The 27,726-nt window shown below is 41.4% G+C and overlaps 1 protein-coding gene across 1 annotated transcript in view; it reads left to right on the top strand.

Annotated features, from left to right (window-relative positions):
• cacna1ia (calcium voltage-gated channel subunit alpha1 Ia) overlaps positions 1 to 12,530 on the top strand; it is a 72,518-nt gene extending 59,988 nt beyond the window's left edge. Inside the window, exons 33-36 of the mRNA XM_046414841.1 lie at positions 3,141 to 3,278; positions 6,008 to 6,224; positions 6,555 to 6,772; positions 7,112 to 12,530. Of these exons, the coding sequence (XP_046270797.1) occupies positions 3,141 to 3,278; positions 6,008 to 6,224; positions 6,555 to 6,772; positions 7,112 to 7,834 (1,296 nt within the window). The 3' untranslated portion in view covers positions 7,835 to 12,530. The remainder of the gene's footprint in view (positions 1 to 3,140; positions 3,279 to 6,007; positions 6,225 to 6,554; positions 6,773 to 7,111) is intronic.
• Positions 12,531 to 27,726: the final 15,196 nt, after the last annotated feature.

Here is a 27,726-nt window from a genome sequence, read left to right on the forward strand (position 1 = left end):
CAGACTGTGTATGTCATTTTGTTATGTTAGTGTTATGTAGTATGTCAGGGAATTTCTGCCTTTCGTTTAACACAGGATTAACGCAAGATAATATCAACTTTCCAAATGTGCACAAATGTGGATTAATGGAGCCCAGTGCGTGCATGCAGTATATACAAGCAACCATTCATGATATGCACGCATGCATGCCCACAACATCACTCTCCTTGTGACTTGTGCTTGCATTTTGGAGTATTTTGTACACAGGAGATCTTGTATAAGACCCACACTCACAAACATATTGTCCTGTGTTGTCCATCACAACGGCAAAGTGCAGCGGGTCATCTCACAAGAAGCAATAACTGGGCTCTACAACTTTCCACCTGTCAGTACTGCTTTCTGCCTGTCTGCAGATGCTGTCAAACCATCAATCTTTCCTCTCTCTTTTATATGCTTCTTTTTTCTCTCTGACCCCCACTCCACTGTATCAATCTCTTATTTACTGTAGCTGATCCTGTACTGTTTTTTTTTCTCTGTATCCCGTGTTCTTTAACTATCAAACTTGCATATTTTTTGTTTGTGTGTTAAAATGTGTGTGGGTGTGTGTGGCATTTTCAGACAGATGAGTCTTTCACTGCTGAGAGTTATGCATGATGTTATTGTGTTTTAGCGGACAGGAAGGCACAGCGGGACTCCTGAGGGCAGTGTGTGTGACAGTGGAAATATTCATCAAGTAACTGCCTAATAAGTCTCAATCCGTAGCTTGAGACTGACTAGCGTTGAGTCTGCAGAGAACAGTTCAGTGGAGCAGTGAAGGCCTTTGCCATTTATTCAGCTGTCAGCATTAAGAGGCCTTTCTCAAGTGTATATGGCCATTCCACATTCCACGTTTTTGGAAGGGCGCCATCTTGAAAGGCAGCAGAGTTTCTGGAGCTATTTTACATAGAGTTCAGTTTAGTATGTATAGTTCTGAATGCTACCTTATAAGACAGAGAATAAACCATGCCAAATTTATGCTCAGCGGTTTTTTATCAACAGTATAGCTCAGTGTTTGTGTTAGTTAGTTAGTTAGTTAGTTAGTTTGTGTCCTATGGTTAAAAATGTCATTATTTGGGCCATAAACAACCCATGATGATACTGCATGATGTGAATGGATTCTACTTTGGCAAATTTCAACAAATAAGTAGTTCTAAAAACCCCAAGAGAAGCAATAAGTAGTAGCATTAGATTGCTGTGCTGTGCAGATGTTGTATGCTGTGCTTGCACTTTTGACAGAAATGCAACAATTATTGCTACGACACTGTGACACAAAAAGTGGTTGTGAAAAACAAAAGACTTGTGGACAGCAGGTTGTTGTTGTGAAAATTATCATCTGAGTCCTCTTGTTTCATATGTTTAGCGTAAATGATGTGCACATGCTTACCAGGTCCTGATCAACATGAGTCATGCGATGTGGCCATGAGATATATTTTGCTCAGTCACACAAGAATGTAAGCATGGCTAATATCTCCTCTCATTGCCTTGCAGCGGCACTGAATAAAACAATGCCTTGCCTCACTGCTTATAGGCTGTGGTGTATACTTTCAGTTGGCTCTTACCTGAGTTCCTGATCTTTCTGGTTCTTTTGCCTAAGCCTTTGACATATCTGCACTTACCTTGGAATCAACTGTGTATCCATTACTGTGGATTTTTTCATTGTCCCTGGAAACCAAGACTACAGGAAGAAAAAGGCTGACGTTTCCATTACCTGCCAATAACTGTACCAACTGATGACTCACAGGGACCTTTTTTGAAGCTATTTACATCCCATAGAGCAAGTCAGCAGATATGGTATTCTCACATGGTAGTGCTACTGAGGGCTGATATGAAGATAGTACAAAAAGAAAACAGTGGTCCTTTGAATTAATGAGTAACATTGCTCTGCCCCCCTCCCATCTCTCACTCTCCTTGGGGGCTTGAGCTGTGGTAATTTACTGATGCATATCACCCATGATGAATCTTTCTCTATGAATCTTTTTGCCTTCCTTACAGGCATGTGTTAAAATATCGCTAACAGGCCTCACTCCATTGGATTTCACTCGGCCATTTCTAAGAATCTTTTTTTCAGTGCTTCTCTCTCTCTCTCTCTCCCACTATTTATTGCTTTGTCTCTTTAAAGAAACACTGCTTGAGCACATCACAGCACTCCCAGAACCCTGAAATTCCACTCCAGCTCACTGCTTGCAGTATGTTTTGAAACTGTGCACATAAAGTTCTGCGAGGGTAGGAGTGTCAGCAGAGAAGCTTCAGCTCACGGGAGGCTCGTGCAGCGACAATTTAAAACCAATTCAGTATCCAAATGGGCTGAGTTACCTGCAGTCCTAATGAAACAAACTTAGCTGGAGTCATTGTTGGATCAAATGAGCACAAGAGGCTGTAAGACTTGGAATAATTGTTGTCACTTGCCTGTTACTGTCTCTTCAGTATTGCCATACGTATGTGAGACTATGACAAGCACTATGAGACAGTCATTACCACACGCACAGTAACAAAGTTTTAATGTACACTCGTGTTTGAAAACATACTCGGTTAGCTGTAGGGGCAGAATTATGAGGTTCTGGTGCCGCTACATGCAGATACTGGAGGTGCACATGCATACGAAAAGTATTGTACACGCACTGCTTGGATATCAGCTTCTCGCCTCTCATTCAGCCTCTTACAATTTCGTGGCACTGGGAGAACTTTGTTTAAATGTTGATGACAAAGCAATGTTATTACTTCTTGAAATCTCTCACCCTGCTCTCTTTACAGACAGGTGCCATGGCATTTTGGACTTTGCACTTTGAATTGTCAACATCTGGTGAAGCATATCGAAATGGAGGTTTTACCGATCGTGTCTGTGCAACAGCTCATAATGGCCTATGAGAGATACTGTATAAATAAAGGAATCACGAGAGACATTTTAAAACATTGTTGCTGATCGTTTAGAAATTTAATATCTGTGTACGCAAAGATGTAAGATACTGAAGTCATGGTTTTTTGTGAACCCTAGATTAAATCACAGAGTATTTTGAACTCTGATGAGATCATGCTCTGTTAATTCAATGAGGATGACTGAAACTGTTCCTGTTTTCTATCTCTTCCCATTTTGAGCCATGAATAACAGAGGAAAATTTTTGCAGCAGATCAGGATGGCAGAGATTGAGCAAGCATCGCTGAAGTCAGAGCAACTGTCGGACAAGTCCTCATCACCTGCCCTGCCAGATGACCTCAGCCTGGACGAGCATACTGCATACCAGCTGCTGGCACGAGAGCGCAAGGTGTGTATGAGCAGATTGAGGTTGGAAGAGGGGATCAAAGACATAAGCAGAATATTTCAGTTGATGCTTGTAAACACACAATTCAAAGTTTTCTCTTCTGCAGCTTAACAGTTAAAAGAGAGAGAGCAGCAGTGGTTGAGTGAGCTATGCAATGACTCTAGAAAGACAGCAGGGATGAATGTGAACAGGGCAGTATGTTTTGATTGTTTCACAGAGGCCGTGTCCTAAAAGACAAATAAACACACCCAAACCTCGCCACAAGCTTCTGGATTTTGCATGAACACAAGTGCAGGCTTCATCCTGTCTGTCTGCTCCTGCCCGTCTCTGTGCAGCCCACACAGACAGACCTGCAACTCTTAATAACAGACTGAGAGAGAGGGAGAGACCATGCAGAAACAGAAACATAACCTTGTTGTTATGTTTTTATGGAGTTCTGCGACCTCTCGCTGTTATTGGCTGGGTGCTGCACAGTGCTACACAAAGGCTGATGCCCAGAAACCTTCCAACAAGCGCAGAAAATAAGGAACGAGCAGGGTATCTGCAGCTACAGATCGCACATTTCTAAATGATGGATGGAAGAAATTACTTTTGTATGAGTTTTACTTTGGGGGTGGTTACTTTTAAGATCTAAGCTTAAAAAAACATCTCTTCAACACCTTGAAATATAAAACACAAATGTGCAGTAATAATATGAATATGACCTGTCCCTAAGAAGACAATGTGTAATTAAAAATTTGCCGTCATTTTATTTGTAATTTGCGGAGTAAATCTGGTAATCATTTCTTTCAAGGATACTGCAGATTTGCATGATAATATTTCAGTTTTTTTACAATATGAATACAGATTATACTGATAAAGGTATTTGAATCTGAGCTTTGTGGTAAGTGGCAATAATGTGCAGTTTACGCAAATGTTCTTCTGCATAACTTTTACCCAGATTTTGCTCAGGTGATCATCCCAGTAATAACTAGAATATAGTAAAAAGGTAAGTAACTGCAAAAAAAATGTGACAGATAGGGAATGAGCACCTGCTTTAATGTCAGTACCAGGATCACTAATTGGCTGTACACTTTAAAGCCAATCAGCATCCAGCTTCATGCCAGTATGACCTCATCTGTGCTTTAGATATGCAGTGACCACTAGAATACCAACTGCACAACAAATTCACTGCAGTTAACTTATGTAGTATGCTCATTACTTTGTACCTGGCATGCTTAGTGTACCAGCACTTTGTCATTCATCCCCCAGAGGCCAAGCACAAACAATGGGAGAGGCTCATAATGTTTTTGTTTTTTTTATATATTAATTCCAGAAAGCACAAAGGAATGACCACCATAAAATTTTATTCATGGTGATGCTGTAGGCTCTCTTGTGAATATCAGATATAAACCCTAGACTCCAAAGGCCTCTTTATCTCTTTCTCTCTGTATATCTCTGTAACTATCTTGTCTTTAAAGAATCCATAGTCTTCATTCACCACAGACCTTCTCATGAATAAAACTACATTCTCCCTAGTTGGCCCTCATACCTCCCTCTTTTGCACCCACTCTCCCCCCTTTCAATTTCATCCTTCTTACTGTACTTCTCCTTTCTCAGTGTTACCCCACTGGTAATTGAGCACCTTCCCTGCAACTCCCTCAAGCTCCTTTATCACCATCCTTTATCATCCGTCCTTCCTAGATATCCTCCTCTATAATGGGGTAATGCTCCTTGGTTCTGGATAGCCTGATAAGCCTGCAACCACCACGCATGACTGTGAACCACTGCTCATTAGAGGAGGGAGAAAAGAGAGTGAAAAAGAAAAAGAAAGAGGGGAAGACAGAAGGCGAGAAAGGATCTAAGGTTAGGGATTTTATTTGTCAAGCATTGTTTGGTAAAAAAAAATGCTTAGAAAAAGCTAATGTGTGTGTGTGTGAGTGATATTACAAATATATGCCAAGGCTGTTGCAGGTTTGTATGGGTGTGGGTGGCTGCCAGTTTGAAAGGGGGTTGTTCAGGGGCTAGGACTGAATGATGCAGAGGTACAATACACTAATGGAAACAGAAAAGCACCCCCCCACACCCCCCCACACACACACACACACACACACACACACACACGAACGAAGAACACATCCAAATGATTCCCCACATGATGGTAATTAAAACACACACGCTCAAAAAGCTGAACTACTGCTTTAATATGCTTCCAACTGTCAGAGCCATTGCACACTTTCACAAATTTAAAACCAAACATTTGTTGTTACAGTTTACAACCTTAACATGACAATGACGAGCTTTCGGCTCATAATCAGTTCTCACTTCAAGCATATAAATGAAAAGCCTGAGGAATGGTGTGAATTAAAGGCTGTGTTTGATATCTACAGAGTGCCAGAGGAGCTGCCTTTTTCTGTGCCCATTTTCTATCCGGCTGGGTCAAGGGATTGTCCCTTAAATATAATGTCCCTTTACAAAATATAATGCCAGTCCTAAACTCACATTGTCTGTTTGCAGAAGAAATAAGAGGTTAAGGCTGAGTTTAATCTATGTTAATACATAGATTAAGCTTTTCAGCACACAAGTTCCAGCAAATTTCAGCACATTATTTATCTTTGTCATATATTTAACCTCTACCCTACATGTCAAATTTATCTTCTTTTATAGATGAAGTTTACACATAATCGATTCTGTCCTGCAGATTTATTGGCAAAGACTTGCTCTTCAATGTCAGATTATCTGTTCTCTTCCAGGGAAGGTGCAGCAGTGACTCCCACAGCTCTGAAGAGACTGGAGTTGGAGGGAGTCGTGCGGGAGGCCACAAGACTCTGACTGTGGTGCAGAGCCAGGTTCAGGGGTTGGGCCAACCTTGCAGAGTCCTCAGCACTGGCATTGAGATAGAGTCTGCACTACAGGAGATGGAGATACAAACACACCAGCCACATATGTGCTCACCACACTGTAGCCCTGGTGAGTAAAAACAGATAAATAGCGTATTTGCTATAATATCAGGCTGATTTTCAAAGGAATTTATCAATAATTACTAAATTTACGTTTGACACATTTGGTGCTTCTACACTCTGCCCTGCACACCAACAACAGAAGGAAATATTTTAGAGCATCTGTGTAGATAAAATATCCAATGCACACATGCATTTAAATTAAATATCCATCATCTTTAGCTTGATTACATTGTTGAGATTAAAAAATCCTTCTGCTACAAGGGATATTCACTAGGAAACTGGAAATACATAAATTGAAACTATGATAAAAATGTAAAGAGTGTATTCCCTCCTCAAGGTGGTGTTCCCAGCAGCAGCAACAATGGAAGAAACAAAGGAGTAGAGGGAGGAGCCACTGGCATTTCTCCTCTCTTCCAAACACCTGCAGGAGCAACCATTACAGCGCCTCCCCGTAGTAGGAGCCTACGATTGTCAAGGGACCTTAGATTGACCTCTCCAACTTCCTGGGCTTCTCTACGCTCACCAGGAGCCCATAGCAAGATGCTCTGTACACAGGTAGAGGAGGAGCAAAGCAACACACAGAAAAATACGTCAGATAACTAACACACTAAAATTCGACATATATAGCTGTGAGGCTTGAGTAAGATTTATTTTTGTGCTTAAGTGAGAAATGGCATCACATTTGGACACCTACGACAGGTGATGACCTGAAATTATTTTTATTTTGAAAACCGGTTTGTAATCAGCATTTAAGATGTACGAAAGGTGTGCGTGCAATTAAAATAACAGCAATTACAAAACATTACATGTTACTTTCTGGAAGAACCAAAGAATTGGATTCATGTGCTCCACATTGTTTCTCCACTCCACTTTCTCCCTTGTTTGTATCTTCAGTACCCATCGCACAGCGACTCATCCCTCGCTACAGGTAGCTCTGAGGGCAGTCTCCAGACCACCCTGGAAGAAGGACTGAGCTTCAGCATCTCTCCACCACAGAACTTGGAGTTGCCAACAGCCCCCTTACCACTCGCGTGCCCTCTTCAGCTGCCTGAAGACAGCACGGCCATTTCCTCCCCAGTCCGGACCCTGAGACCAAGACCGAGCCCTTCATCAGCCCTCACTCTCCAGGCCACCAGGGGCCACCAGCGGAGCCAGAGCAGTGGCCGAGGTAGCACCAGCCCAGGTTACACCCGTGATGACTCAATTGACCCTTCAGATGAGGACCTGGGCATAGGCATTGGATCATCAATTGGTGGTTGTGGCTCCAGCCAAGCAGGCAACAGTGAACACTTGTCAGAGACACTGAGCAGCTTGTCGCTGACATCACTGCTGTTGCCCAGCTCGCTGGTATACCCAGGAGGAGCAGTGAAGAAGTGCAACAGCACGGGCAGCCTTGAACAAGGGGGGATGCTGCTGTCATCTCGGGGCAGGGAGGGCCGCAGGGAGATTCTGGGTCTGGAACTTAGAGACCCCCAAGGCTTCTTGGCCAACCCCTGGACAGGGGTACTAGTTGATACAAGAAGAGGTGAAGGAACAAGGGAAATAGGAGATGGCGAGCAAGGGTGGGGCAAGAGCTCAAGCCAGACAACAGTAGGGCCTTGTCGGAAAAACAGATGAAACCTGTTCGCTCTTTCTGTATCTCTCCATTCCTTGGATCTAAACCCATTGTTGTCCCGCTCAGTCTCTCTACTCACATCAGTGAGAGAGAGGCTTGATGACACATGATGCCCTGTATTCCAAAACCAAGCCCTCATCTTGCCCCACCAACCCCTTTCTATACGTTTGCGACAAGCCCATGTCCTATTTTGTACTGTCTGGGGGAGTGGTCTTAGTCGTGGAAGTGGCCTGCAGAGCTAAGGATCAAGGGCTGTACAAGTAGGGCCTCTTGGGGGCTGTACAAGTAGAGGAGGCCAATCTATGATTCTGCTCGTATTAGAAGACCAGGAGATCCATCCATATCAGGGAGTTAATTGGAGCAGAGACAAAGGAGCTTAAACTCAAATAAAGAGTCTTGCTGTTGCTCATCTGTAGTTTCCTTTTCTCCCTGTCAGTTCATTGCGGTTGAAAATGCAAAAATCGATGTACCCAAACTGAATTAGCTATACATGCAAACAGAGACAGTTTTGAGTCCTCTATGTCTCAGTGGCAGTAAGTAAGAGGAAGGATACTCAGACACGGTGGAATGTATTAAGGTGGAAGGAAGGCTGGATAGATGAGAAGGCAGGCCTTTTTTTGTTTATTTGTTGTTTTTTGGCTGGGCAAGCAGAAAAGAGGATCTTATGTCCATCTGTTCTGGCAGACGGAAACTACAGGTCCTACTCACGCTGGCACAGGACCTTCTGCTGGGTTCAGAGTAAAAGGCAAGCTGGAGAAGAGTTTGAAAGGGTGCTCACTGTATGTGAGGGCACTGCCTCCAGCATCCAAGGCATGAATTAAATTATTCTCATCACTTCACCATACCTCTGTATTTTTGAAACAGATGATAGGTATCGACTGTTCAAAGCTTTGTGCCTCTGTCACCTTATTCTTGAGTGGCAGCGGAAAATGAAAAGAAATTGACAGATTGCAGAGGCATAACCGTGCATGGAATGATTCGCCGAATTGGTTATTTTTCTTTCTATCTCCAGCATCTCGCACTCACTCCAAAGTGAAGAAATGAGTATGAAAGAGAATAGGTTGGAGGGTGCTTTACAAAGCCCATCAGAAGAAACAATAATGCCTGCTTGGGTCAGCCTTGTGTGCACCAAAAATCGGTTCACAGCTACTTAATAAAGTGAGACTTCAAGCACACACTTTTGACATCACCTCCTCTCACCATGCTGAAGGATTTGAGATGAATGGAAAAACTCACCAGAGTTGCGAGGGACCTTGACTGCATGATGGAATTGCATCTAATCAAGATTTTTATGTGTATACAGAAGTGTATCAAGATGTCAATGTCGAGTGATAACGATGTGATTTCTATTCCACTATTTTTGTAGAAAAGAGAATAGGCACGTGTAAGTGTTGCCGTTACTTTGTCCCCATCTAATTTAATCCATATGATTTCATTGACGTGTCTAGGACCTTTTTTGTCGGCCAGTGGCTTCCAGTTTTATAACATTTTTTAAGGTGTGGACAGTGTATAAAACAACAAAGCAAAAAATTTCAAAACTTTGTTCGCTGAAGTGATTGTTCCCTCCAGCACATTTCTCTTTGGGAGCACTGGTTCCTCATGGATTATTTTTTTTTTCTTTTGTTTTTTTTTTTCTCCCTCAACTGTTGGAGTCCCAGGGGACGACCACACATGGGAACAGCCATATTCACTCAGCACATGAGGATCGTTCTAGCTCACAGACATTCCGGTCTGCACACGGGGAACTTTGTTTGCTTTTTCGCCTCCTATGCTAAAACCCATGAATAGCGCAAACCATCTCTGTGAAAGCTTTAATTTGAAAGTTACGCCACAACATATCGATTATGATTGCATTCCTTAAGCATGGTTCTGGGATTGCAATACAGTATGCTTATTCTTGAAATGGCACCCTGATGCACTCATCTTCTCTTCATCATCTCTTCACACATACAGTATGTTGTAGCAACCCTTTCACTCACCATAGTTTGATATAAAAAAGCTGACACTGTAACAATGAACATAACTTTGCATCTTTCAATGCAAGCTTATTTTAGCTTCTCCACTTGATTAATTACTCCATCCAAAAAGGAGACGCTTGCTCATCTTTAAGCCTGATTTCTAGAGGTAGACTGTTGTATCCCCTAGTGTTTTGATCATTACCTTGCTTTTTTTAGTTTTTCAAAAAGAATGAGGTGATGTGAGAAAATCTGAGGGTTTGACCTTTTTTAATCATGCAAAATCATTTGATGACTATGTTTAATCACATGTTGTTGGGTCTTAATGTATGATAGTAAAGACAGTTGTGTGTTTGTGTGTGTGTGCATGAGAGAGAGAGTGTGTGTTTGTGACTTCAGGTGAAGTGATTGCCTTTTCCTGAAGTGTCCTGTCTGTGTGTGAGGATACCTGAGATTAAAGGTTGAGGAGGGAAAACATGAAGCAACCAAGGGCTGTTTTAGCTTCAAAGATATATCCTGCTATCTTTCTGAGACAAATCCTTGTGTCAGTGAACATGGCATCAAAGGTTAAAGCCTGACTACGCAGCAATAAATGTTCTATGTGTATGCCCTGAGTAAATGATGTCAATGTGATTTTTATCTCCTCGAATACAACAGTATTCATTACTGTCTGTTTTTGCTTCTACTTACAACTGAACTTACAACCGATCAGTTAGCACCTCTGCCCTCTCGGAGACCAATCAGTAGAGAGACGGGCTGCAATTGGACGACATGAACAAATGAGGCTATTGAACTCAGGTCAGGGGGTAAAAACCACTAGTACAAATTTAAAGATAGCTGTAAAGGTGTGCTCAGACTGAACTCAGAGTGTATTTTCACCTTGCTTCATTCGCACAAAATGGACTGCTGGAGTTTTTATACATTACAAACACTACAAATGCTCCCACAGTCCCAATGTTACCTGTAGCTACCTAAAAATGCATCAGCTGTGTGTGTTAGCACAGTGTGCCTTTGTACAGTATGTGTGTGCTACAGCTCTGACTCAGACTGGTTTCAAAACTTATCTCAGTTTCTTTGTTGTTTTCCTCCAGGCTCTTTTTTTATTCTTTCTTCCTGTATCTGTATGTTCTTGAGGTGGAGGACAATACCTCGGGAGAAGCACTTTTTTTTTTTTTTTGTTCAGCATTTTCAACTTGTGCGGACACGTTTTTGCTTAAATTCATGCTGCCTTGAGCAAACCTGTGCCAGCCTCTACATTGAATTTGTATGCAATCACACCGCCTATAATATTTGCTTGGCATTCAGTCTGAACACACCTTAAGAGTGTACAATTCATATTTGTACATATCTTTGTATTTTGATCTGCATGTGTGCATTACTGCCAATGACCATTATTATATCATTTAGTATGCATTTCATAAAATTGTACCAAGGGAATGCCCCACTGTTTTTTGACTGCTGCTATGACTACTAAAGAATAATCAGTGCGAGCCTCAAAAAAAACTTTTCTTTCAGCACATCATTCATATGATGATATGATACAAAACATTTTTGGCTAAGTAAACACTCCTGCTCGATCTTCATCTTTATGTCTGCTTGCCTTTGGATGACTATCTAATGTGAGAGGATAGGAAAAGAGGTCAGGACAGTTTAAAGCAGAGAAGACAAAGACACTGACAGGACAGGGACACAAAAGCAGGAAGTGTCGTGGACAGCTGGACAGAGTAAAGCTTAAGAAACAGTGCAAGAGACTGAGGTAGTGAGATGCTCCTAGAACAGTAGACTTCTCCAGACAGCTTGTCATCGACAGCCTTGCCCAGTGGAGCCACCAGTGCGAGAGAGCACATTAGGCATGCACGCTGAACTCCGAGGTGTTGTTTACCTCACACCCCCAACCAGCCAGCCATCCACCTCATCTAACCTCTCAAAACCAGCTCTCCCTGCAGGCCCCTGCCCTTCAAATGTCAGTGCAGGAGGGTGGAGGTGTGTGTGTGTGTGCGTGTGTTTGGTGAGCAGTAAGTGTGCATCTGTCTCTGCCTGTGTGCACCTGTGTGTGATGGTGATGTTAGCACAAATGTGTGTGTGCGTGGTTACGTCATTGCTTCGGTTATCTGCAAAGTCTTTAAAAGATGTGTCCTGTCATCTAAGATTTTGGAGCATTGACTCTGAAGAGAACAAGTGACCTCTCGTAACATAAATTCCAAAGGTCAGTATCCAATAAGCCTGTTGGGGCTTGTGTGCTGATTTGATTGATTTCTTTATGTGTCAACACACAAAGTACCCTGAGACATCAAGGCCCCCTGGGCACAAGATAATCTTTTCACCTTACCTGGTAACACACTGGTTTTGTTTCAGCTTTAACCATTTTAGTGCTTCTTCTATAGTGTGTGACAAAGGCTGATGTTGTACAGCTGCAAGGGGAGATTTCAGGCTGTTAAATCTCACATTTTATACATGTGAAATTGGAAACAAATGCTCCAAAATTGAATTAAATTAAAAGTAGGTTAAGGCAGGTTCCTTTTCAAAGAAGGGAAAAAAAAGTCTTCATTTCTAGGACAAAAGGTTGTTAGAATATCAAGAGAATTACTGTGCTGTCAAAGTTTTGTCAAACATAAGTGTGATAAACAAGGTGCAAACACATTGTGTCTCATTAATGTGTTGTGCACAAGAGGGAGGAGCTGGAAACTTCTGACAACATCCAACTTGTTTTCATAGATGTGTTCCTGTTTTTGCTTTTTTTCCTGGGGGAAGCGTGAAGCTTTTTTATTCAAAAAGCGAGTAAATTAGGAGTTTGTTTTTAGTGCTCTGTCACCTAATGAGTCACTTAAGCCTGCGTCTTTGATGTGTAGTGATGTGACCCGATTGCTGCTTCAAGCGGGGAACATGGACCGTGAAAGAGTGGTATCAAGCTGGCATCATCTCGAATATAACACACTCAGAGAGGACACACTGAAGGGCTAGTGGCCATGCTACTTAGAAATGTGGCTGTGAGATGTTTACTTCACCTTGAAAGGTAGGAAAATGGAAATAAATGAGTGGTGTGTTTTCTCGTGCAGTTTTATGGGCATATTATTGAAAGAATTAATCTTTTAATGTCTCTGCCTCAGAACAGTTGTCCCGCACGCTCTCTCTTCCTTTCCTTTATTTAATTACATCAGCCTGCAAACCCACAGCTGAGAGTTTGCTGACACACACACACACACATACATCAAGGCCGTGTATGGGAACCGGCTCCCGTCAACCATCAAGGCTAACTGCCCAGGGAGCAGACCAGACCCATCGATTGTATCACGGGCTCCGGGGAGAGAGCCGGATAAAGCCAGGTTGTGAAGGTGGCACAACAAAAGGATGAATGAGGTCCTGCTGAAATGAGCTGACTGTTTAAAATCAAGGAAAATGGCTGTCAATCTCCAGATGATATTTAAGCTCTGAAATCTAAACTACATCTAAAGATTTTTCACATTTGAGTGTCTCTTTGTTGTTAGTGACCCCATCTGTCTGTCTCTCTTTTCTTTCCCTTTATCATCCATTTTCACCCTCCCCTTTAAACATGCAGACTGCTGGTCTCAGTTCTCCTGTCACCACCTGAACTCCACTTTCTTTGACTTCAGAGGATGATTCTCCCTAGCTGCACTAATTCCACTGAGAAGCTCACAAAATTTACATATCATTGCTGTTGGGCAGACATAAATAAATGTGTAGACATGTACATACACCCACCCAGGCACTCCATCTTCTTCTTCAAACATACTCAAACTGGAGAGATCAATTGGCTTGTAGCACCCAACAGGAGACTTCCTGGGAGTGTGCTTGTCTGAGGATCTGCTAATGGCTGAAGCTTATCCCTTCACAAACTGCCAGACACACATGCACACACACTTCTTTTCTCCCTGTTTCTTCTTTACCTCTGCAACGTAAAGCCATTAGTAGAAAAAAGAGAAGCTGTGACAGCTGAATCCATGAGATTGGGAACACTGCTGACACTGCCAGTTTGAGCCTCACTGTGCTTTCATCCCAGTGGATGATTGACTGGTTTTCTTAACACCTGGCTTGCTGTTTTGTAAGATAATAGTGAAAAAATAATACAGTAACAATGTTGAGTGACTGGTTTATGATTTGAAAGATTTATTCAAAGAGAGCGCCAATGTTGCAGTCACACTGGGCCATGTTTTTTAGACACATCCCACTTTAAGTTGCCAGATCCCTGCCTTTCCTGACTTTAGAATGCTGCAGTTTCCTTCAGCATGAAGGCAATTTTGATGGTTGGCCAGACTTTCAAAGAAAGTCAAAAGAATCCACATATCACATATTCTGCTAAGTTGTGACTGAGAGCATCATCAGCAAACAAATTTTGCAGAATTATTGCACTTGCAAAACCTCCAAAATAATAATGATAAATAATGCTGTCATCAGTATTTTATAATGTAGATTCTTATAGCAAGTTTCAGCTCATTGTTCAGCTGAATTTACTGTTTGGATTCACTCTCAACCTGCTCAAAATGTCATTTTAGCTACATTTCTTTTGAGCTCTAAAAATCCCCTGCACACTGTATCCATTTTGCACCAAAAGCAGACAGTTTTAGCTATGACTTAGTGAGCATAGTGGACTTTTGAGGGGCTGAAGAGTCACATATTTCCTTCAGGAGTTGGTAGAGTATGAATGAATGAATGAAATTTCTCCTCTGGCCAGTTGACTGTAACATTATTCTTTTCTTTCTTAAATATGTTAACTGCAGGTTGCAACAACAGAAGATTGAATTATCCAGCCACAGCATGCAAGCAAAGGAACATGGTACCTCCAAATCTTCACTAGAGTTGTTTACAAACCAGAGAAGCAAGTATTACCAGCAACAAATAAATCATGCCCTCAGGAGAAAAGGTACATGAGGTTACCAGATATGCAACTTTGCTTAATTTGTAATAAAGTTTGCTCTGCTGTAAAATTACAGCATACAAGACAAAGTTTATCTTTTGTTCTCCGAATCAGGGTGCATCCAGAGCAACAAAGACAGTTTTGTTTTTTTTTTTATTCATGCTATTTATTTATTTGATATTTAGTTGGACTTTTAATGATTGTAACCTTGTAAAATCTCCATGCACTTCAAAGCAACAGTACATGAAAGTTAATTCATAGTCATGTGGTGCACAAACAGGGAGCTCGTGATTTTCGCTTTGATGAATTTCTACTTATCTCAGCAATTCATGGTTTTGTAATACAAGACTTAAGAGTATTTATACTGAATTTGGTTCCATCAGTATGCACTCAGTGTCTGTCACTGGTTGAAGAGATGCATCTGAGTTGAAATATTCGAAAACTGTCAAAGGTCCTGTGTAGATTTAATGGTGAAGTGTTTAGGTTTGGTGCCTGATGCATCTTTAAAAGCTCTGTTTCTTGGAACTGAGTCTCGGCGTTAAGAGCTTTTGGCTGTAGCCTCTCATGCATGCTGTGCTATGAACCCGGTGAGAGTTGGAATTAGAGACAGAACATCAGCTTGAACTCAGAAACACACTATTTCGCATTATGCATGACACGAGCCAAGGTTGTACAGAAGGGCGAACTATAAGGACACTCATGAATTTCAAAGACCTTAAATTTGGCTGAATATATTTTCATATGTCTGAAATTTAATCAGAATCAGAACTGCATTTCAAAAACATGAACTTAGTCCTGCCCTCAGATCCTTTTAAGACAGCAGAGAGTGTCCATGAAGATATTAATGAAGCATGAAACAAAATATTGGCATTTTGAACTATCACCATCATTCACTGCAATTCAACACTCTCTACCTGGCCATAAATGAATGTATTTTATTACAGTACCGGTTCCAGGAAGCTGGTGTCACACATCAAATGCATAATATTAAATGCATAGCATCAGCTTGCCACCACCCTCCATCCACTTGCCTAATTATACACATGCTGCCATGAGGATGAGGTCAAAAAACAGTGCCATTCACAGCTCTTGTCCTCTTCTCTGGGCACCAAAATCCAGTTAGAACCAGTTTCCAAGAAGGATATCTCCAAAAACTGAGACACCTGAAGATCTAATCTTCTAATCTTTGTAGCTTCTCTCAGGTCAAATGTTGACCGTTTTGATTTATTTGACAGATGGACAGTGATTCTGCAAATTTCACACATTTGCCTACATTTCTACCACAGCAAAAGATAAAAATAATGAAAGAGAAGAAAGCAGAGGGACAAAAACACATAAAAACAACAACTTACAATGCAGCATGTTATTCTGACTGCTGAAATCATGTTAGTGCGACCTTATTTCGAGTTAAGCTTATTAGTTCTGCCAAGTAAATGATGATTATAAGGATCCATAACGTTATCTTCCATGAGAATAAATATAAGGCTATTAATGATAACAGTCAAGTTCCAGCCTTAGTTTCGAGACAGTCCTGGTTTCTTGCTGCATCTCGTGTCTTCACCTCTGGCTATTTAAAGATTCATTAGATTCATAAGATTTGGATGAAAAAAAAATTAAGACCGAGAGGTGAAGCTCTGGTCCTTGCAACATGGTGCCATGTAATATTTTAGATGTGCTATTCAAGGATATTTTTCTGTGTATGTTTTTGTATTTTGCATGCTGTATGTGTGCATTAGTGCCTCTGTGGATAACTACTTGCCTCTTTATTCTCTCTCTGTGTGTGTGTGTGTGTGTGTGCATATATACAGTCAATTTATGTGTTTCTCAGTTAAGCCCATTAAACAGCTACCTCCCTCCCAAAGGTTCATGTGAGGAGAGTTCCTACCAGCCTTTGTCTCCCATCTCCACCATCTCGTATTTATCATTGCAATTAGGTGCTCTGCTGAGCGTGTAGGCCCACACTGGGCAAGCATTTCTCCTCCATTGGGGAGCCTGTCTGCCCTGTTTACCTAAGAGCCTGCTGTGCACATGTGTGCAAGAGAGAGAGAGAGAGACTCTGCCATCTTTGCTGCAAATGGAGTTTGGAGCGCCCGTTGAGTGTCAAGTGCTGCTGCCTGTTGTTGCAGCCTGGATCGAGAAGCCACCAGGGCTTCCTTTGCAGCAAATGTTGTCTCTTGTCCTCGCTGTGTCTGTGACTACTCATATAGAGTGACGATATCACTGACAGACAGACCTAGCTTAGAGAACAAGAGAAAGACAGGGAAAGACAGAGACACAGCACTACGGCCAAAAGAGTGCACAAAAAACCGGTGGGAAGATGAATGAGGTCAAAACAAACTGGAGAAAGTGCAGAAGAAAGGTGCCAAAAACATTTGAGAAAGCATCAGTGGGACGAGTAAAGTGAATCAGAGTGTGTCGCATTGCTAAACATTCCAATGGTGGAGGAAATAATGTCCAGATTTAGCTTTTGAACATATGTTGTATATCCACAGGAGCCCAGGAAATGAAACTGAAGCCAATACGTCATGCACGGGATGTTTCTGTGTTGAAATTACACACTGCCCTGTTTGCATTGTCAAAGACAGCTAGGGCTGGGCGAGAGCTAGGGCTATAGAGCGTAAAGACAGGAAATAAGGGAAGAGTACAAAGAGGAGAAAGGTGGAGAGCGGAAGGGAGTCAGAAAATGTGCAATGGCTGACGAAGCAAAAAGCAGAGAGAAGACAAGAGGTGAGGCAAGAATAGTGAGAGATTTTGATGCGGGAGAGAGATATAGAGGATACTATTAAGAAAAAAGGAGAAAGGAGGAAAGGAGGAAAGGAGAAATGAAAGATATGTAGAAGGTGCAGAGGTCTTAAAATCACATGGGGACAGAACACACACTCACATAGTGATGTCCACTTTAAACAGCCACGATGGATCACTTTTTACAGTTCTTGTACTCTGCAGAAATGTGATCAAATCTTTGAGGCTCCAGCAGTCTGAGTTCGTCAAATCAAATCGGAAGTACTGTCTTTTTAAGTACAAGATCACCTCTTTGTGTCACTACCCCACCACAGCATCTCAGCACAGAAACACGAAGAGAGAATTTTATACTAACAAGACTGAAACTCTGAAGTCTCATTGGCTTCATGTGAACTTTCAAATGCGTTCTTATGCAGAATGACAACTGTGACAACTTTGTCACTTACACTGGATGTGAATTGAAATGCATCTCTTAATGGCCAGATGAAACACTAAGAATCTTCTTGTTCATAAGGGCACCAGAATATTGTTTTAAAGACATATTTGGGGAAAAAAATAAGCATCAGTCCTTTAATATTTAATTGGTTTTAGAAATACAAATTTCCAGGAGCATGCAAATCAAGTCTCGTTAGCAATAATAAATGATTCTCTCTTCAGCGCATACTCAGACATTACCCACCCATCCTTTCTGACACTGTTTTCAATATTGTAGAATACACATCATTTAATGGCGTAAGGTTGGCTGATAGCAGTTTGCATGCTTCTGTGTGTGGCAGGAGGATTTCCACTGATAAGATGTGGCATTTGTGACAGTTTACAGGAGTTCATCAAAGGAAGATTGATGGCATATTCAAACCATATATCTTCAGTGTAAGCACATGCAAGCTTGTGTGTTATTGAGTCTTACTAGCATGAACGGAGAGGTAACTGCATACAAATGAGTGAGTGCATAACACTTTTGATGTCTACGGCTTTGATGCTCATAATGGAGACAATGTGAGGGCACATACTAATACAGGCAGAGAGAAAAAGGGGAAGAATACTGAAGAAGTTGATTTGTTTATTAAAATATTGGTATAGAAGATGGAAGATCAGATCAGTGATGGATATTTTTTCATCTTTTTCTGTTAATGGTATTGGACCTGCTTTCTTGTTCCATTAAGTATTGTGCCTATTTTAGGACGTTACGGTGGATATACATAAGCAGCTCACAGTAAAAGAGGATAGCTGGCAAGTGTATTACAGACATTGAAGAAACCAAAGGTTGAAGGCCATACAGATTGATAGATGTAGGTTAAAACAACAACAACAAAAAGAAAAAAAAACTCTTGGCTCTGCACTACACGGATCACCAAACAGACCACAGTGAGATCGCAGCCACGTCAAAGGACAGGAGACTATATTTGATGAGACGTCAATAAGGAGCTGCCATGCAACACAAACAAGACACAAGTGAAGGGACCAGGGTCTACTGAGTGTTCACTTGAACTGAATACACCTGAATTTTTTTTACACTTGTACTGTTGATTTTTCTCCCCTACAGAGTTTACTCGTTCAGTTTCACTTCTGAATGTAAAAGAGGACAACTGAAGTGAATTTTTATCCTATTTTTACTCAAGAACCGTAATGTGACATGTTCACCCAATCATCTCATCCAGATTTCAGTGTGACTCGTCACATCTGGTGTACATTGCAGCAGAGCTGGCCTAAAGTGAACTCCAGAGCAGCTGTTTGAGGCGAGCCTTCTTGATCCCAAGGTCAAGCCCAAGTTCAAAAGAGGCTTTTATGCTTTGCTAAATGTGCCAGATTTTGAGCGAACTGGTCTTGGTTCCAAAAAATGAATCCCTACAATCATTCAAAGTGTGAAAGAATCCCAGTGCAGAAGTTGATGAAATTCTTATAACAGATGAGTATGAAAGATAATTCCTGAGCCTGGAAATAATATTGTTACAGACTCATCTCCATAAAAACTGAAAGTTGACGAAAAAAAAAGCTATTAAGTGAACCTTGAGTTAATATTTTTTGTCAAACGTGGAACAGATATTTTAAGTTATTGAAGCAGCCTCATTAGGAGATAATGGAAAACAGATAATAATGGAAAGTCCATTTAAGTGATGTGGGTCTTTTCAGTCCCTAAACTATTTTTTTTTTCCTGTTCCCAATGGATTTGTTTGTCTTTTTGGAGCAATGAGTGCTGACTGTTAAGTTACAGCCACAGCCCTGAACTCTTCTAAAAGATTCAATAGCCATTGTGCAGTGTGGTCAATGTAAAGTCTCTGTAAGTCACTCAATGTGATTTTCTTTAATTAAAAAGTCACAAAATTATAGGAACTTGAAAGGAAAATGTAAGCTTATCACCATGATTTGATGAAAAATTAGAAGAGTGAAGAATCTATAATTTTTTGATAAATAATAATAATATTTGGACAAAATAATGAGTTACAGTTAGGATCTCTGATTGTTCAGCATAATGACACTAAGCAATTCCAAAAAACCTTAAACAGAAGAATCAAAGGATGAGCTTTAGTTAGTCCAATTATTTGAAACAGATTGTGACTGCGGATAATTGCTTCTGTCAAACTGTTATTGTTGATGTTGGCAGATTAAACATATAATAAAGCACCTATGACTTCTAGCAGGACTAATTAATATGACCGTCACAAATTTGCTGCTGCTATGATTGGAAAACAAAGCTTGCTTTACTTTAATTTAAATTCATTAATGTTAGAAAAAAAAATCACAATCCACTTCCAAGTAGTATTATTCATATTTAGGCCTGGCACTCTGGGTGTTTTGGGACGGGTGTTAAGGTTGTATGGTCTCAAATGACACCGCAGGCCAATTCTCTTGGTTTATTAGTTTTACAAGAGTTGGAAATGTGTTGTATGACCCTGTTCTGGGTATCTTTTGCAGATTATTTGTGTGGATGCACCCTCCTGGTTCTGAGGCAAATGTTCCCTCTGGGGCACATATAGTATGCAGTCAACTAAAAAAGACTAAAGTAGATGTCCTCTAACTGTTTGCTCAGGAGCTAATGTTGGAAATGACAAGAGATCTTGGTGTGTATGTGGCCCAAGCTAAGGCTATAACACCACAGTCATCCCTCAGCAAGACTTTGCATCCATATGTTGTTTGAAGTTTTAAATGTCATGTAGGCACGTGTGTTTTGCACATGCACAGTTTTATTTTACTACTTCGGTTGTCATGCATGGAGGCGCTGAATGCTACAATAGACATTTTGAAGATGATTTTTCAGTATACCTGCATGTGTTAATATCATTATAATGGTGGTCTGACCCCGAATTGTGTTTGGAATTGAGCATGACCCTCTCCCTCACTTCCCAGCAGTCCACCACCCACCTGAGGCTTTTGAACACTTTATTTTCAAAAGGTCCTGTGCTGTAATGAGGTTATATTGCTGTGCTGCTCAAACATATTCTCTCCTGCAGTTTTTACAGTTTGCATTGTGGCCCTGTGTCAGTCATCTGAAGTGTTACATTTGTACCCAACTTAAACATGAGTCACTTAACGGACATGAAGCTGTGTTGCACTGATGAAATGTTAAGCGGGAACAGAACTACTGAGCTGTGCAATCAAGGAGGAACTGGAAAAAATGAGATGGAACTCTGACCCTGTTTGTGTACATTGAGCACAGGAACGTATTGAATTAGTCATGTCAGTGGATTTAAGCCTTGAAAAAGTCTATGTTTTACATGCTCAGTTTTTGCCATTGGCTTCAATTCTGAGATGCAGTGAGAATCAACTGAAACTGAAAGAAAAGTGTCAGACCAATCAACAGGGAATATTTAAATCAAAGCATGACTCCCTATTTTTAAAAACCAGCCCAAAGCCTTGTTAATGGTGTTGTCTTCCCATCAGATGAATAGTGGGTTTATGTTGATGTCAAAGTGGTATAAAAGATATTGACATTAAAGATTTTGTTCTATTGCCGACAAAAGTCAAAATGTCTTCCTAGTTTAACTTGGATCATGTTTGAGTACTACAAGACTTAAAGCCAACATAAGCAAAATGTTATCAAGATGTGTAATCTAAGTGTACATGTGTATTTTTGTCTGCTTGTGTCTGGAACTATAATATAGACCTGCTCCTTGTTTTGGGATGACAATCAGGTGTTGTCAGTCTGCACCGTATTTTCCATTTCAGTGCACATCATTGCAAATGTCAGTACTCATTGACTTCATCCTCAGAAACACACACAACCACACACACAACTCCCATGTATGCACACATTCGGTGCAATTCAATTGATTTATATAGCGCCAAATCGCAACAAAAGTTGCCCCATGACACTTTCCAATTAGAGCAGGTCTAGACCACCATTTGATTTTTGGTACAGAGAGACCCATCAAAACCCCTTTGAGCAAGCACTTGGAGACAGTGGCGAGGAAAAACTTCCTTTTAGAAGGCAGAAACCTCAAAGCAGACCATAATAGCAATAAGTAATGATGATAGTAGCAGTAGTAGTAATAATAATAATAATAATAATAATAACAATAATAAGGATAATGTAGAAATATAACAGGTGGTAATAACAGTCGTCAGTGTCAAGCAGGACTACAGCAGGGGGTCAAGAGGCGATCCATGGGAATCATACATACATACATACATGAACACAAACACTCCAATGCACATACCTTCATATTACCTGATAAACTTAATTTATATGTTTACATGTACAAATTCACTTTTGCTTACCACTTACATTACAGTTTCCCTCCTATGTCTGTCCTTGTTCATGCCACGTGTCAACAATTGAGTGGACTAAATAGGTGGGAAACACTTTTGCCACGTGGCTGATGCAGATGAGTGTCGTATGCTAGACTGAGAAAAACTGCCATGTAATTTAAACTTAATCCACAAAGGAGCAGACTGTGCGTTGAGTGGACATGCAAAGTTGTACATCTACTACTTTTCTGTTATTTTCTCACCATGATGCTGATTATCCTTTTGAGATTTATTGTGTTTAATTTCGTCAGACTCTCCTACTCGTTGTCCTTCTCTGTGTTTTTCTCCTTCCCTGTCATCGTTCACAAAAGTGTCGTGATGTCATTCACAGGGACAGTGGGAACCAGGCAGGGTAAATCAGCCAGGAGGAGGAGGAGGTCGGCCTTGCTCGGTGTCCGGCATCGCCTGTAATATCCTTGCTGGGTGCTGATTTGCATGATTACATAGCATCCGCCAGACAGCCAGCGCTTCATTTCTCACCTCAAACGCACACGGGGTGATTAAGAGAAAGTGAGCAAAGCCGCACACACACACAAACGCAGGCGTAAACACCTACGCTGAGACACACAAATACTGTACATCACAGTAATGCCATCTGACACTGTTTGCAGCTGAGCGGTGGCAAGGATGATGACACACCCAGTGACACACACACTCACACACATGTGCGTCGTCTGGGTGGTTTGAAGGCTTGTGCTCAAGGACACTTAAATCTTCAAGCTATAGTGCTCCGAGCCACACGGTCAATTAGCATAAGAGCCTAGCATGTTAAGCCTTACCTATCACCGATTTGTGTGTGTAATCTCACTGCTGGGCAAGCAGGGAAGACAGCGCTACTGGCCACAGAGCTTCAGTGGACAGGTACATGACTGATCTCTGTACAGGGAAAGAGGGGCGATCAATAGGGAGCTATTGAAGCCCCGGATCGATGAAAGGCCAAAGGATTCACAATGCAGAGGCCACCTCCCAACACCCTCCCATTGCTTCATGGTGTGAGAGCAGTGCTTTAAAGCTTGTAAAATGTGAGCGTGAATCTGTGTGTGTGTGTTTGTGTGTATTTGACAGAGAGAGAAAAAGTGAGCTTTGCTTGTGGCATCTGCAGAGTTGTCCACCTGAATGTCCCTTGCCTCCTTTCATAACACATGTGTTTTACTGTCTCTGAGGTGCCAGGACAGCCCACTTCTGTGAGTGCAGCGCAGATCAATAACTGCTAAGCTAATTTATTGCTCGGACGGCACCTCGGGCTGGGAAAATTGTGGTCTGCCAGGAATTACAGGTTTGTGAGAGATTTACACCTTTAGGTTACATGGTGCTAAACATGCCTGTGACATTGTGTAGCGTAAAGGAAAAGCTAATATAGGAAATGCAGTGCAGTCATGGTCTTGGATTAATATGGTTTATGTTGATCGTTCCTGCGAGGATAAGCTGTGATTGCCATATTAATGAAAGGTGCAGTGAGGAGTGGGTTGCTGCTATTCGAGTATTCTGTGAGATTATGTAGCCTACACTCACACCATCACATCACATCTGTGTGTTTATATGGAACGTGTCTGCATATCCGGTTTGAGCCCCCGCCTTCCACGAGCGCAAACACGTTCGTTGAAATCACCAAGGCTTAAACAGTGCTTCATTCTGCTTCTATTCAAGCAGGCGTTCCCACTTTGAAGTCCACCACGAGGCTTTTATCTTGTTATCTTGTTATTTCATTGTATTCCCATGCGCAATGCCGTAGAACACCCCGAAGGGCTCGCCAAACACCCAGGGCCCTCCCTCTCATCCAGAACACACAGCTGACAGTGATGGCAGGAGAGAAGGGAAGAGGAGCAAAGAAAAAGGTCAGTTTTATGTTTGAACTAGAACAGAGGGGAATTTACAGTTGACCATATACTGTAATGATGAGCCTAATTAATCAAATGCATAATTCATGGGGTTGGAAAAGTGTGCTGTGAAAGAGGATGGGGTGGGTGAGGGAGAAGACAGGACTGCAACATCAGCATTTTCCCTGCAAGGATAGGATAGAGGAAAACACTGGAGTGTGTATTTGTGTTTGACAAACACGCTGTGTATGTGTGTGTGCTCGACCAACTCTCCCAACAAAAATGCCATCATGGACAAAGCATCAGTTTGAATAATGAAATGAGATTTGTCAAGAGCTTAACTTTGACCGAAGCTGATAAATGTCAAAGTGTACAACTTCTCACTGAAGAGAAGTGCAAACACAGCGAAGTGCTGACCAGCGTGAGCTTCAGTTCACGGCCATTAAAATTAAAACGTACAACCTTTCTGCGGTACAGTGGTGTCTACGGTTTCCTGAAATACAAGTTAGTTACAGTCTCATTATCCTTTTCTTGAAAAATGCTATTTATAAACTTTTGTTGATCCAAAAACGACAAGAGAAATTATGAACGACCATTAATACTGAATATAAAACATTACAATCATCTTCTATCATCATTTTCTAGCAAATACAATCTTACATCTAAACCTAGAAATAGGTTAAATATCCATTTTTCAGTGCAAGGTAACAAATTCTTTTCAACCTCAAATTCAATCCTTTTCTTGACACCTATGAGTAGCCTTAACCAACTTTGAATTCAGTCAGTGACTCTAAAATGGCTTCAAGTGTAATTCCTCATTTTAACCCTCTCAAGCTGAGACACCAATCTGATGAGGGGATTGGGAAATAAAGCACAGGGTCCCGGTAAATCAAGGATGACTGACGTATAATTAAAGTCTCCCATAACTACCTCTTAGACACAAATAATGAAATAATCAATAATAGCATTTTTCTGTAACACACAAGAGTGAGATTGATGCTGCTTTCATACCGATGGAAAATGAATGAGTCGATCCGATGGTAATCAACAGACAAAGAGTGGGTCAATACCAGTGAACCCAGAAAACAATGATCACTCATGACTAACAGAGATCAAAAGGAGCATCATGGATTCAAGTTGTAATGGGATTTCTTTGGGCACTACTGTCTGAAATCAGTAACTAAATATAGGGGATGTTAAGGCTCTACCGGAGCTCATCAGAAAGTCAACCTTGTGTCGGTGCAGCTCAAGTGAAGCACATATTTATTTGGTAACCTTGTGCTGTTATCTTCTTACTTTACATAAAAACAACAATCTATTCCAAAGATGCTCCTTTCATTGCTTTACATTAGTCAGCCAGACTTTGGTGGGGATTGTCATTTGTTCTGCTCCAGCTCTCCTGCAGGTTTCTCTCCCCTGCTGACTGTGTGGGGAGACACAAAGGCAGGTCTGTTAGCTCTGTGTGTGGAATTATTTTCATTTCACCTGGCGCATATATCTGTGCACCGAGAGACCGTCGGTTGTTATGGTACAAATTAGGCAAGGTCAGCTTGAGCCGTTGCCACGGAGACAGGGTTATACCAGGGGATGATTTGTCGTGTAGCTCAAATGTGTGTGTGTTCTTTATGGACGTCGAGTGAAATAGATTTCACCCACGTTCCAGACCCAGCAATTTACCCACAAACAAAATCTCGGTCTGCTTTCCACATCACTTATCCACCCCCCTGCAAGTCTCTCTTTCTGACTCCTACTATGTTAATGGGTTTACCGAATATCTAAATATCAGAATTTAAGTGATCCCGTGCGATTTGTCTTTTACCAAACTCCAGTCTTCATGTAATTCACCTCCTAAAACAGAATGCAAGTCAGAAAACTGCAGAAAACAGTTCTCCCTCCTGTTGTTCTGTGTTTTATCCTTGTCACTCTCTCTGTCCAACTATTCCCTCTCGAGCCTTCGGAGGGAAGACATCACAGGGGACAGGCTTGTCCTCAATCCAGTGCCCACAAAAGGGGCTTTGATGCTCAGGTGGGAGGGTTGAAAACTCTCATTGGCTGCCACCCTGGCTCCTGGCTCCAGGTGGTTCATCCAGGGCCAGAACTGCAGAAGCAGCAGGGGAAAAAAGAAAAAGAGAGAACCTAAAGGAAGAGACAGTCGGAGAGAAAGAAAGATAGAAAGAAAAGAAGGAAGGAAAGAAAAGCTGGACTGTTATTTGTTGATAAGGAGCCCATTCCTGTGGTGGAGCCATCTGCTGAGGGAAGGAGAGAGACGAAGTCCAGTGCAAACACTACAGCACAATCCACTCTGGTCCCATGGTTATTATGGGGGATTTTGATTTTACAGTGTGCAGGTGAAACCACTGAATGCCCATCTAAACCTGCACAGTCTAAACTTTCACAAGATGAGAAAAATAGAAGCTCCTGCACAATGAAATGCAACCCAACAGAACAGCACTGCAATCGATCTCACTTTTGTGAAACTGATAACGTTCAACTTTTTGCTGAGCCTGTGAGAGGAGACGACTCAACTGTATGGTACTTTTATAGGCTTAGTTAGGTGTTTGACTGGACAGCATTAAGGTGGCAGATGGACTTTGTTCCCACATGGCGAAGCATGGATCATACCTAAATGCTGCACGTGCTCCTTTAGCTGCCAGCGTGCTGCTTCTCGGATGGCCGAATAGCTTCAGGCATATCTCTGTGTTGTGCTTAACTAACTTACACAGAGCCGAGACCTTAAAGACAGATTATCCAGTTTGAAAATTTGGTCTGTCTGGCCAATCAAATAAATGGACAAAGATAGACATAGAGCACAATTAGAAGCATGTAAATAATTTCATCAAATACAACTTGAAATGGAGAATCAAGGTCAAAGCTCCATATATGGCAGGTAGTGAAGGTATAGAAAGTTTTTAATATGTCAATCGGTGATGAATATGTCATATGGATATATATTATATAGACAAAAGTATTGGGACAGGACTGGTTTTCAGGAGTTGGGCTCAGCCTCTTACTTCCAGTGAAGGGAAATCTTAATGCTTCGGCATACCGAGGCATTTTGGACAAAGCTGTGCTTCCAACTTTGTGGCAACAGTTTGGATAAGGCCCTTCCAGCATGACTGGTCCCCAGTGCACAAAGCAAAGTCCATAATTGATCCCTCGGGATCAATAAAGCATCTATCTATCCATCCATCTAAAGACATGACTGGATGAGTTTGTTGTGGAAGAACTTGATTGGCCCACACAGAACCCTGACCTCAACCCCATCCAACACATTTGGGATGAACTGAAATGCAGATTGTGAGCCAGGTCTTTTTGATCAACATCAGTGCCTGACCTCACAAATGCTCTACTGCATAAATGGGCAAAAATTCACACTGAAACGCTCCAAATTTTGTGGAAAGCCTTCACAGAAGAGTGAAAGCAGTTATAGCTGCAAAGCTCTCTATTTATTTGGAATATGATGTCATTAAAGCCCCTGTTGGTGTAAAGGTCAGGTGTCCTAATACTTTTGTCCATATTGCATATATTTTTTATTCCTTGCTTTTGAATTATACATTTGGTTCCTCAGAGAGGCATCATCTGTCTGTGAAATAATCCTTTACATCCACCATCCTCTCACAAGCACTATTGCTACCAAAGTGGTAATTCATTGTTTTGAAAGTATGGTGTGTTGTAAAATTGTCAATATGTGAAAAAAAAAATATCAACTTGAATTTGCAGCTGTATAGGACATACAATGCTGCAGTGTTTCTGCAATGCCA

Source organism: Scatophagus argus, chromosome 16 (genome assembly GCF_020382885.2).
Source record: "Scatophagus argus isolate fScaArg1 chromosome 16, fScaArg1.pri, whole genome shotgun sequence".
Taxonomy (NCBI): Eukaryota; Metazoa; Chordata; class Actinopteri; family Scatophagidae; genus Scatophagus; species Scatophagus argus.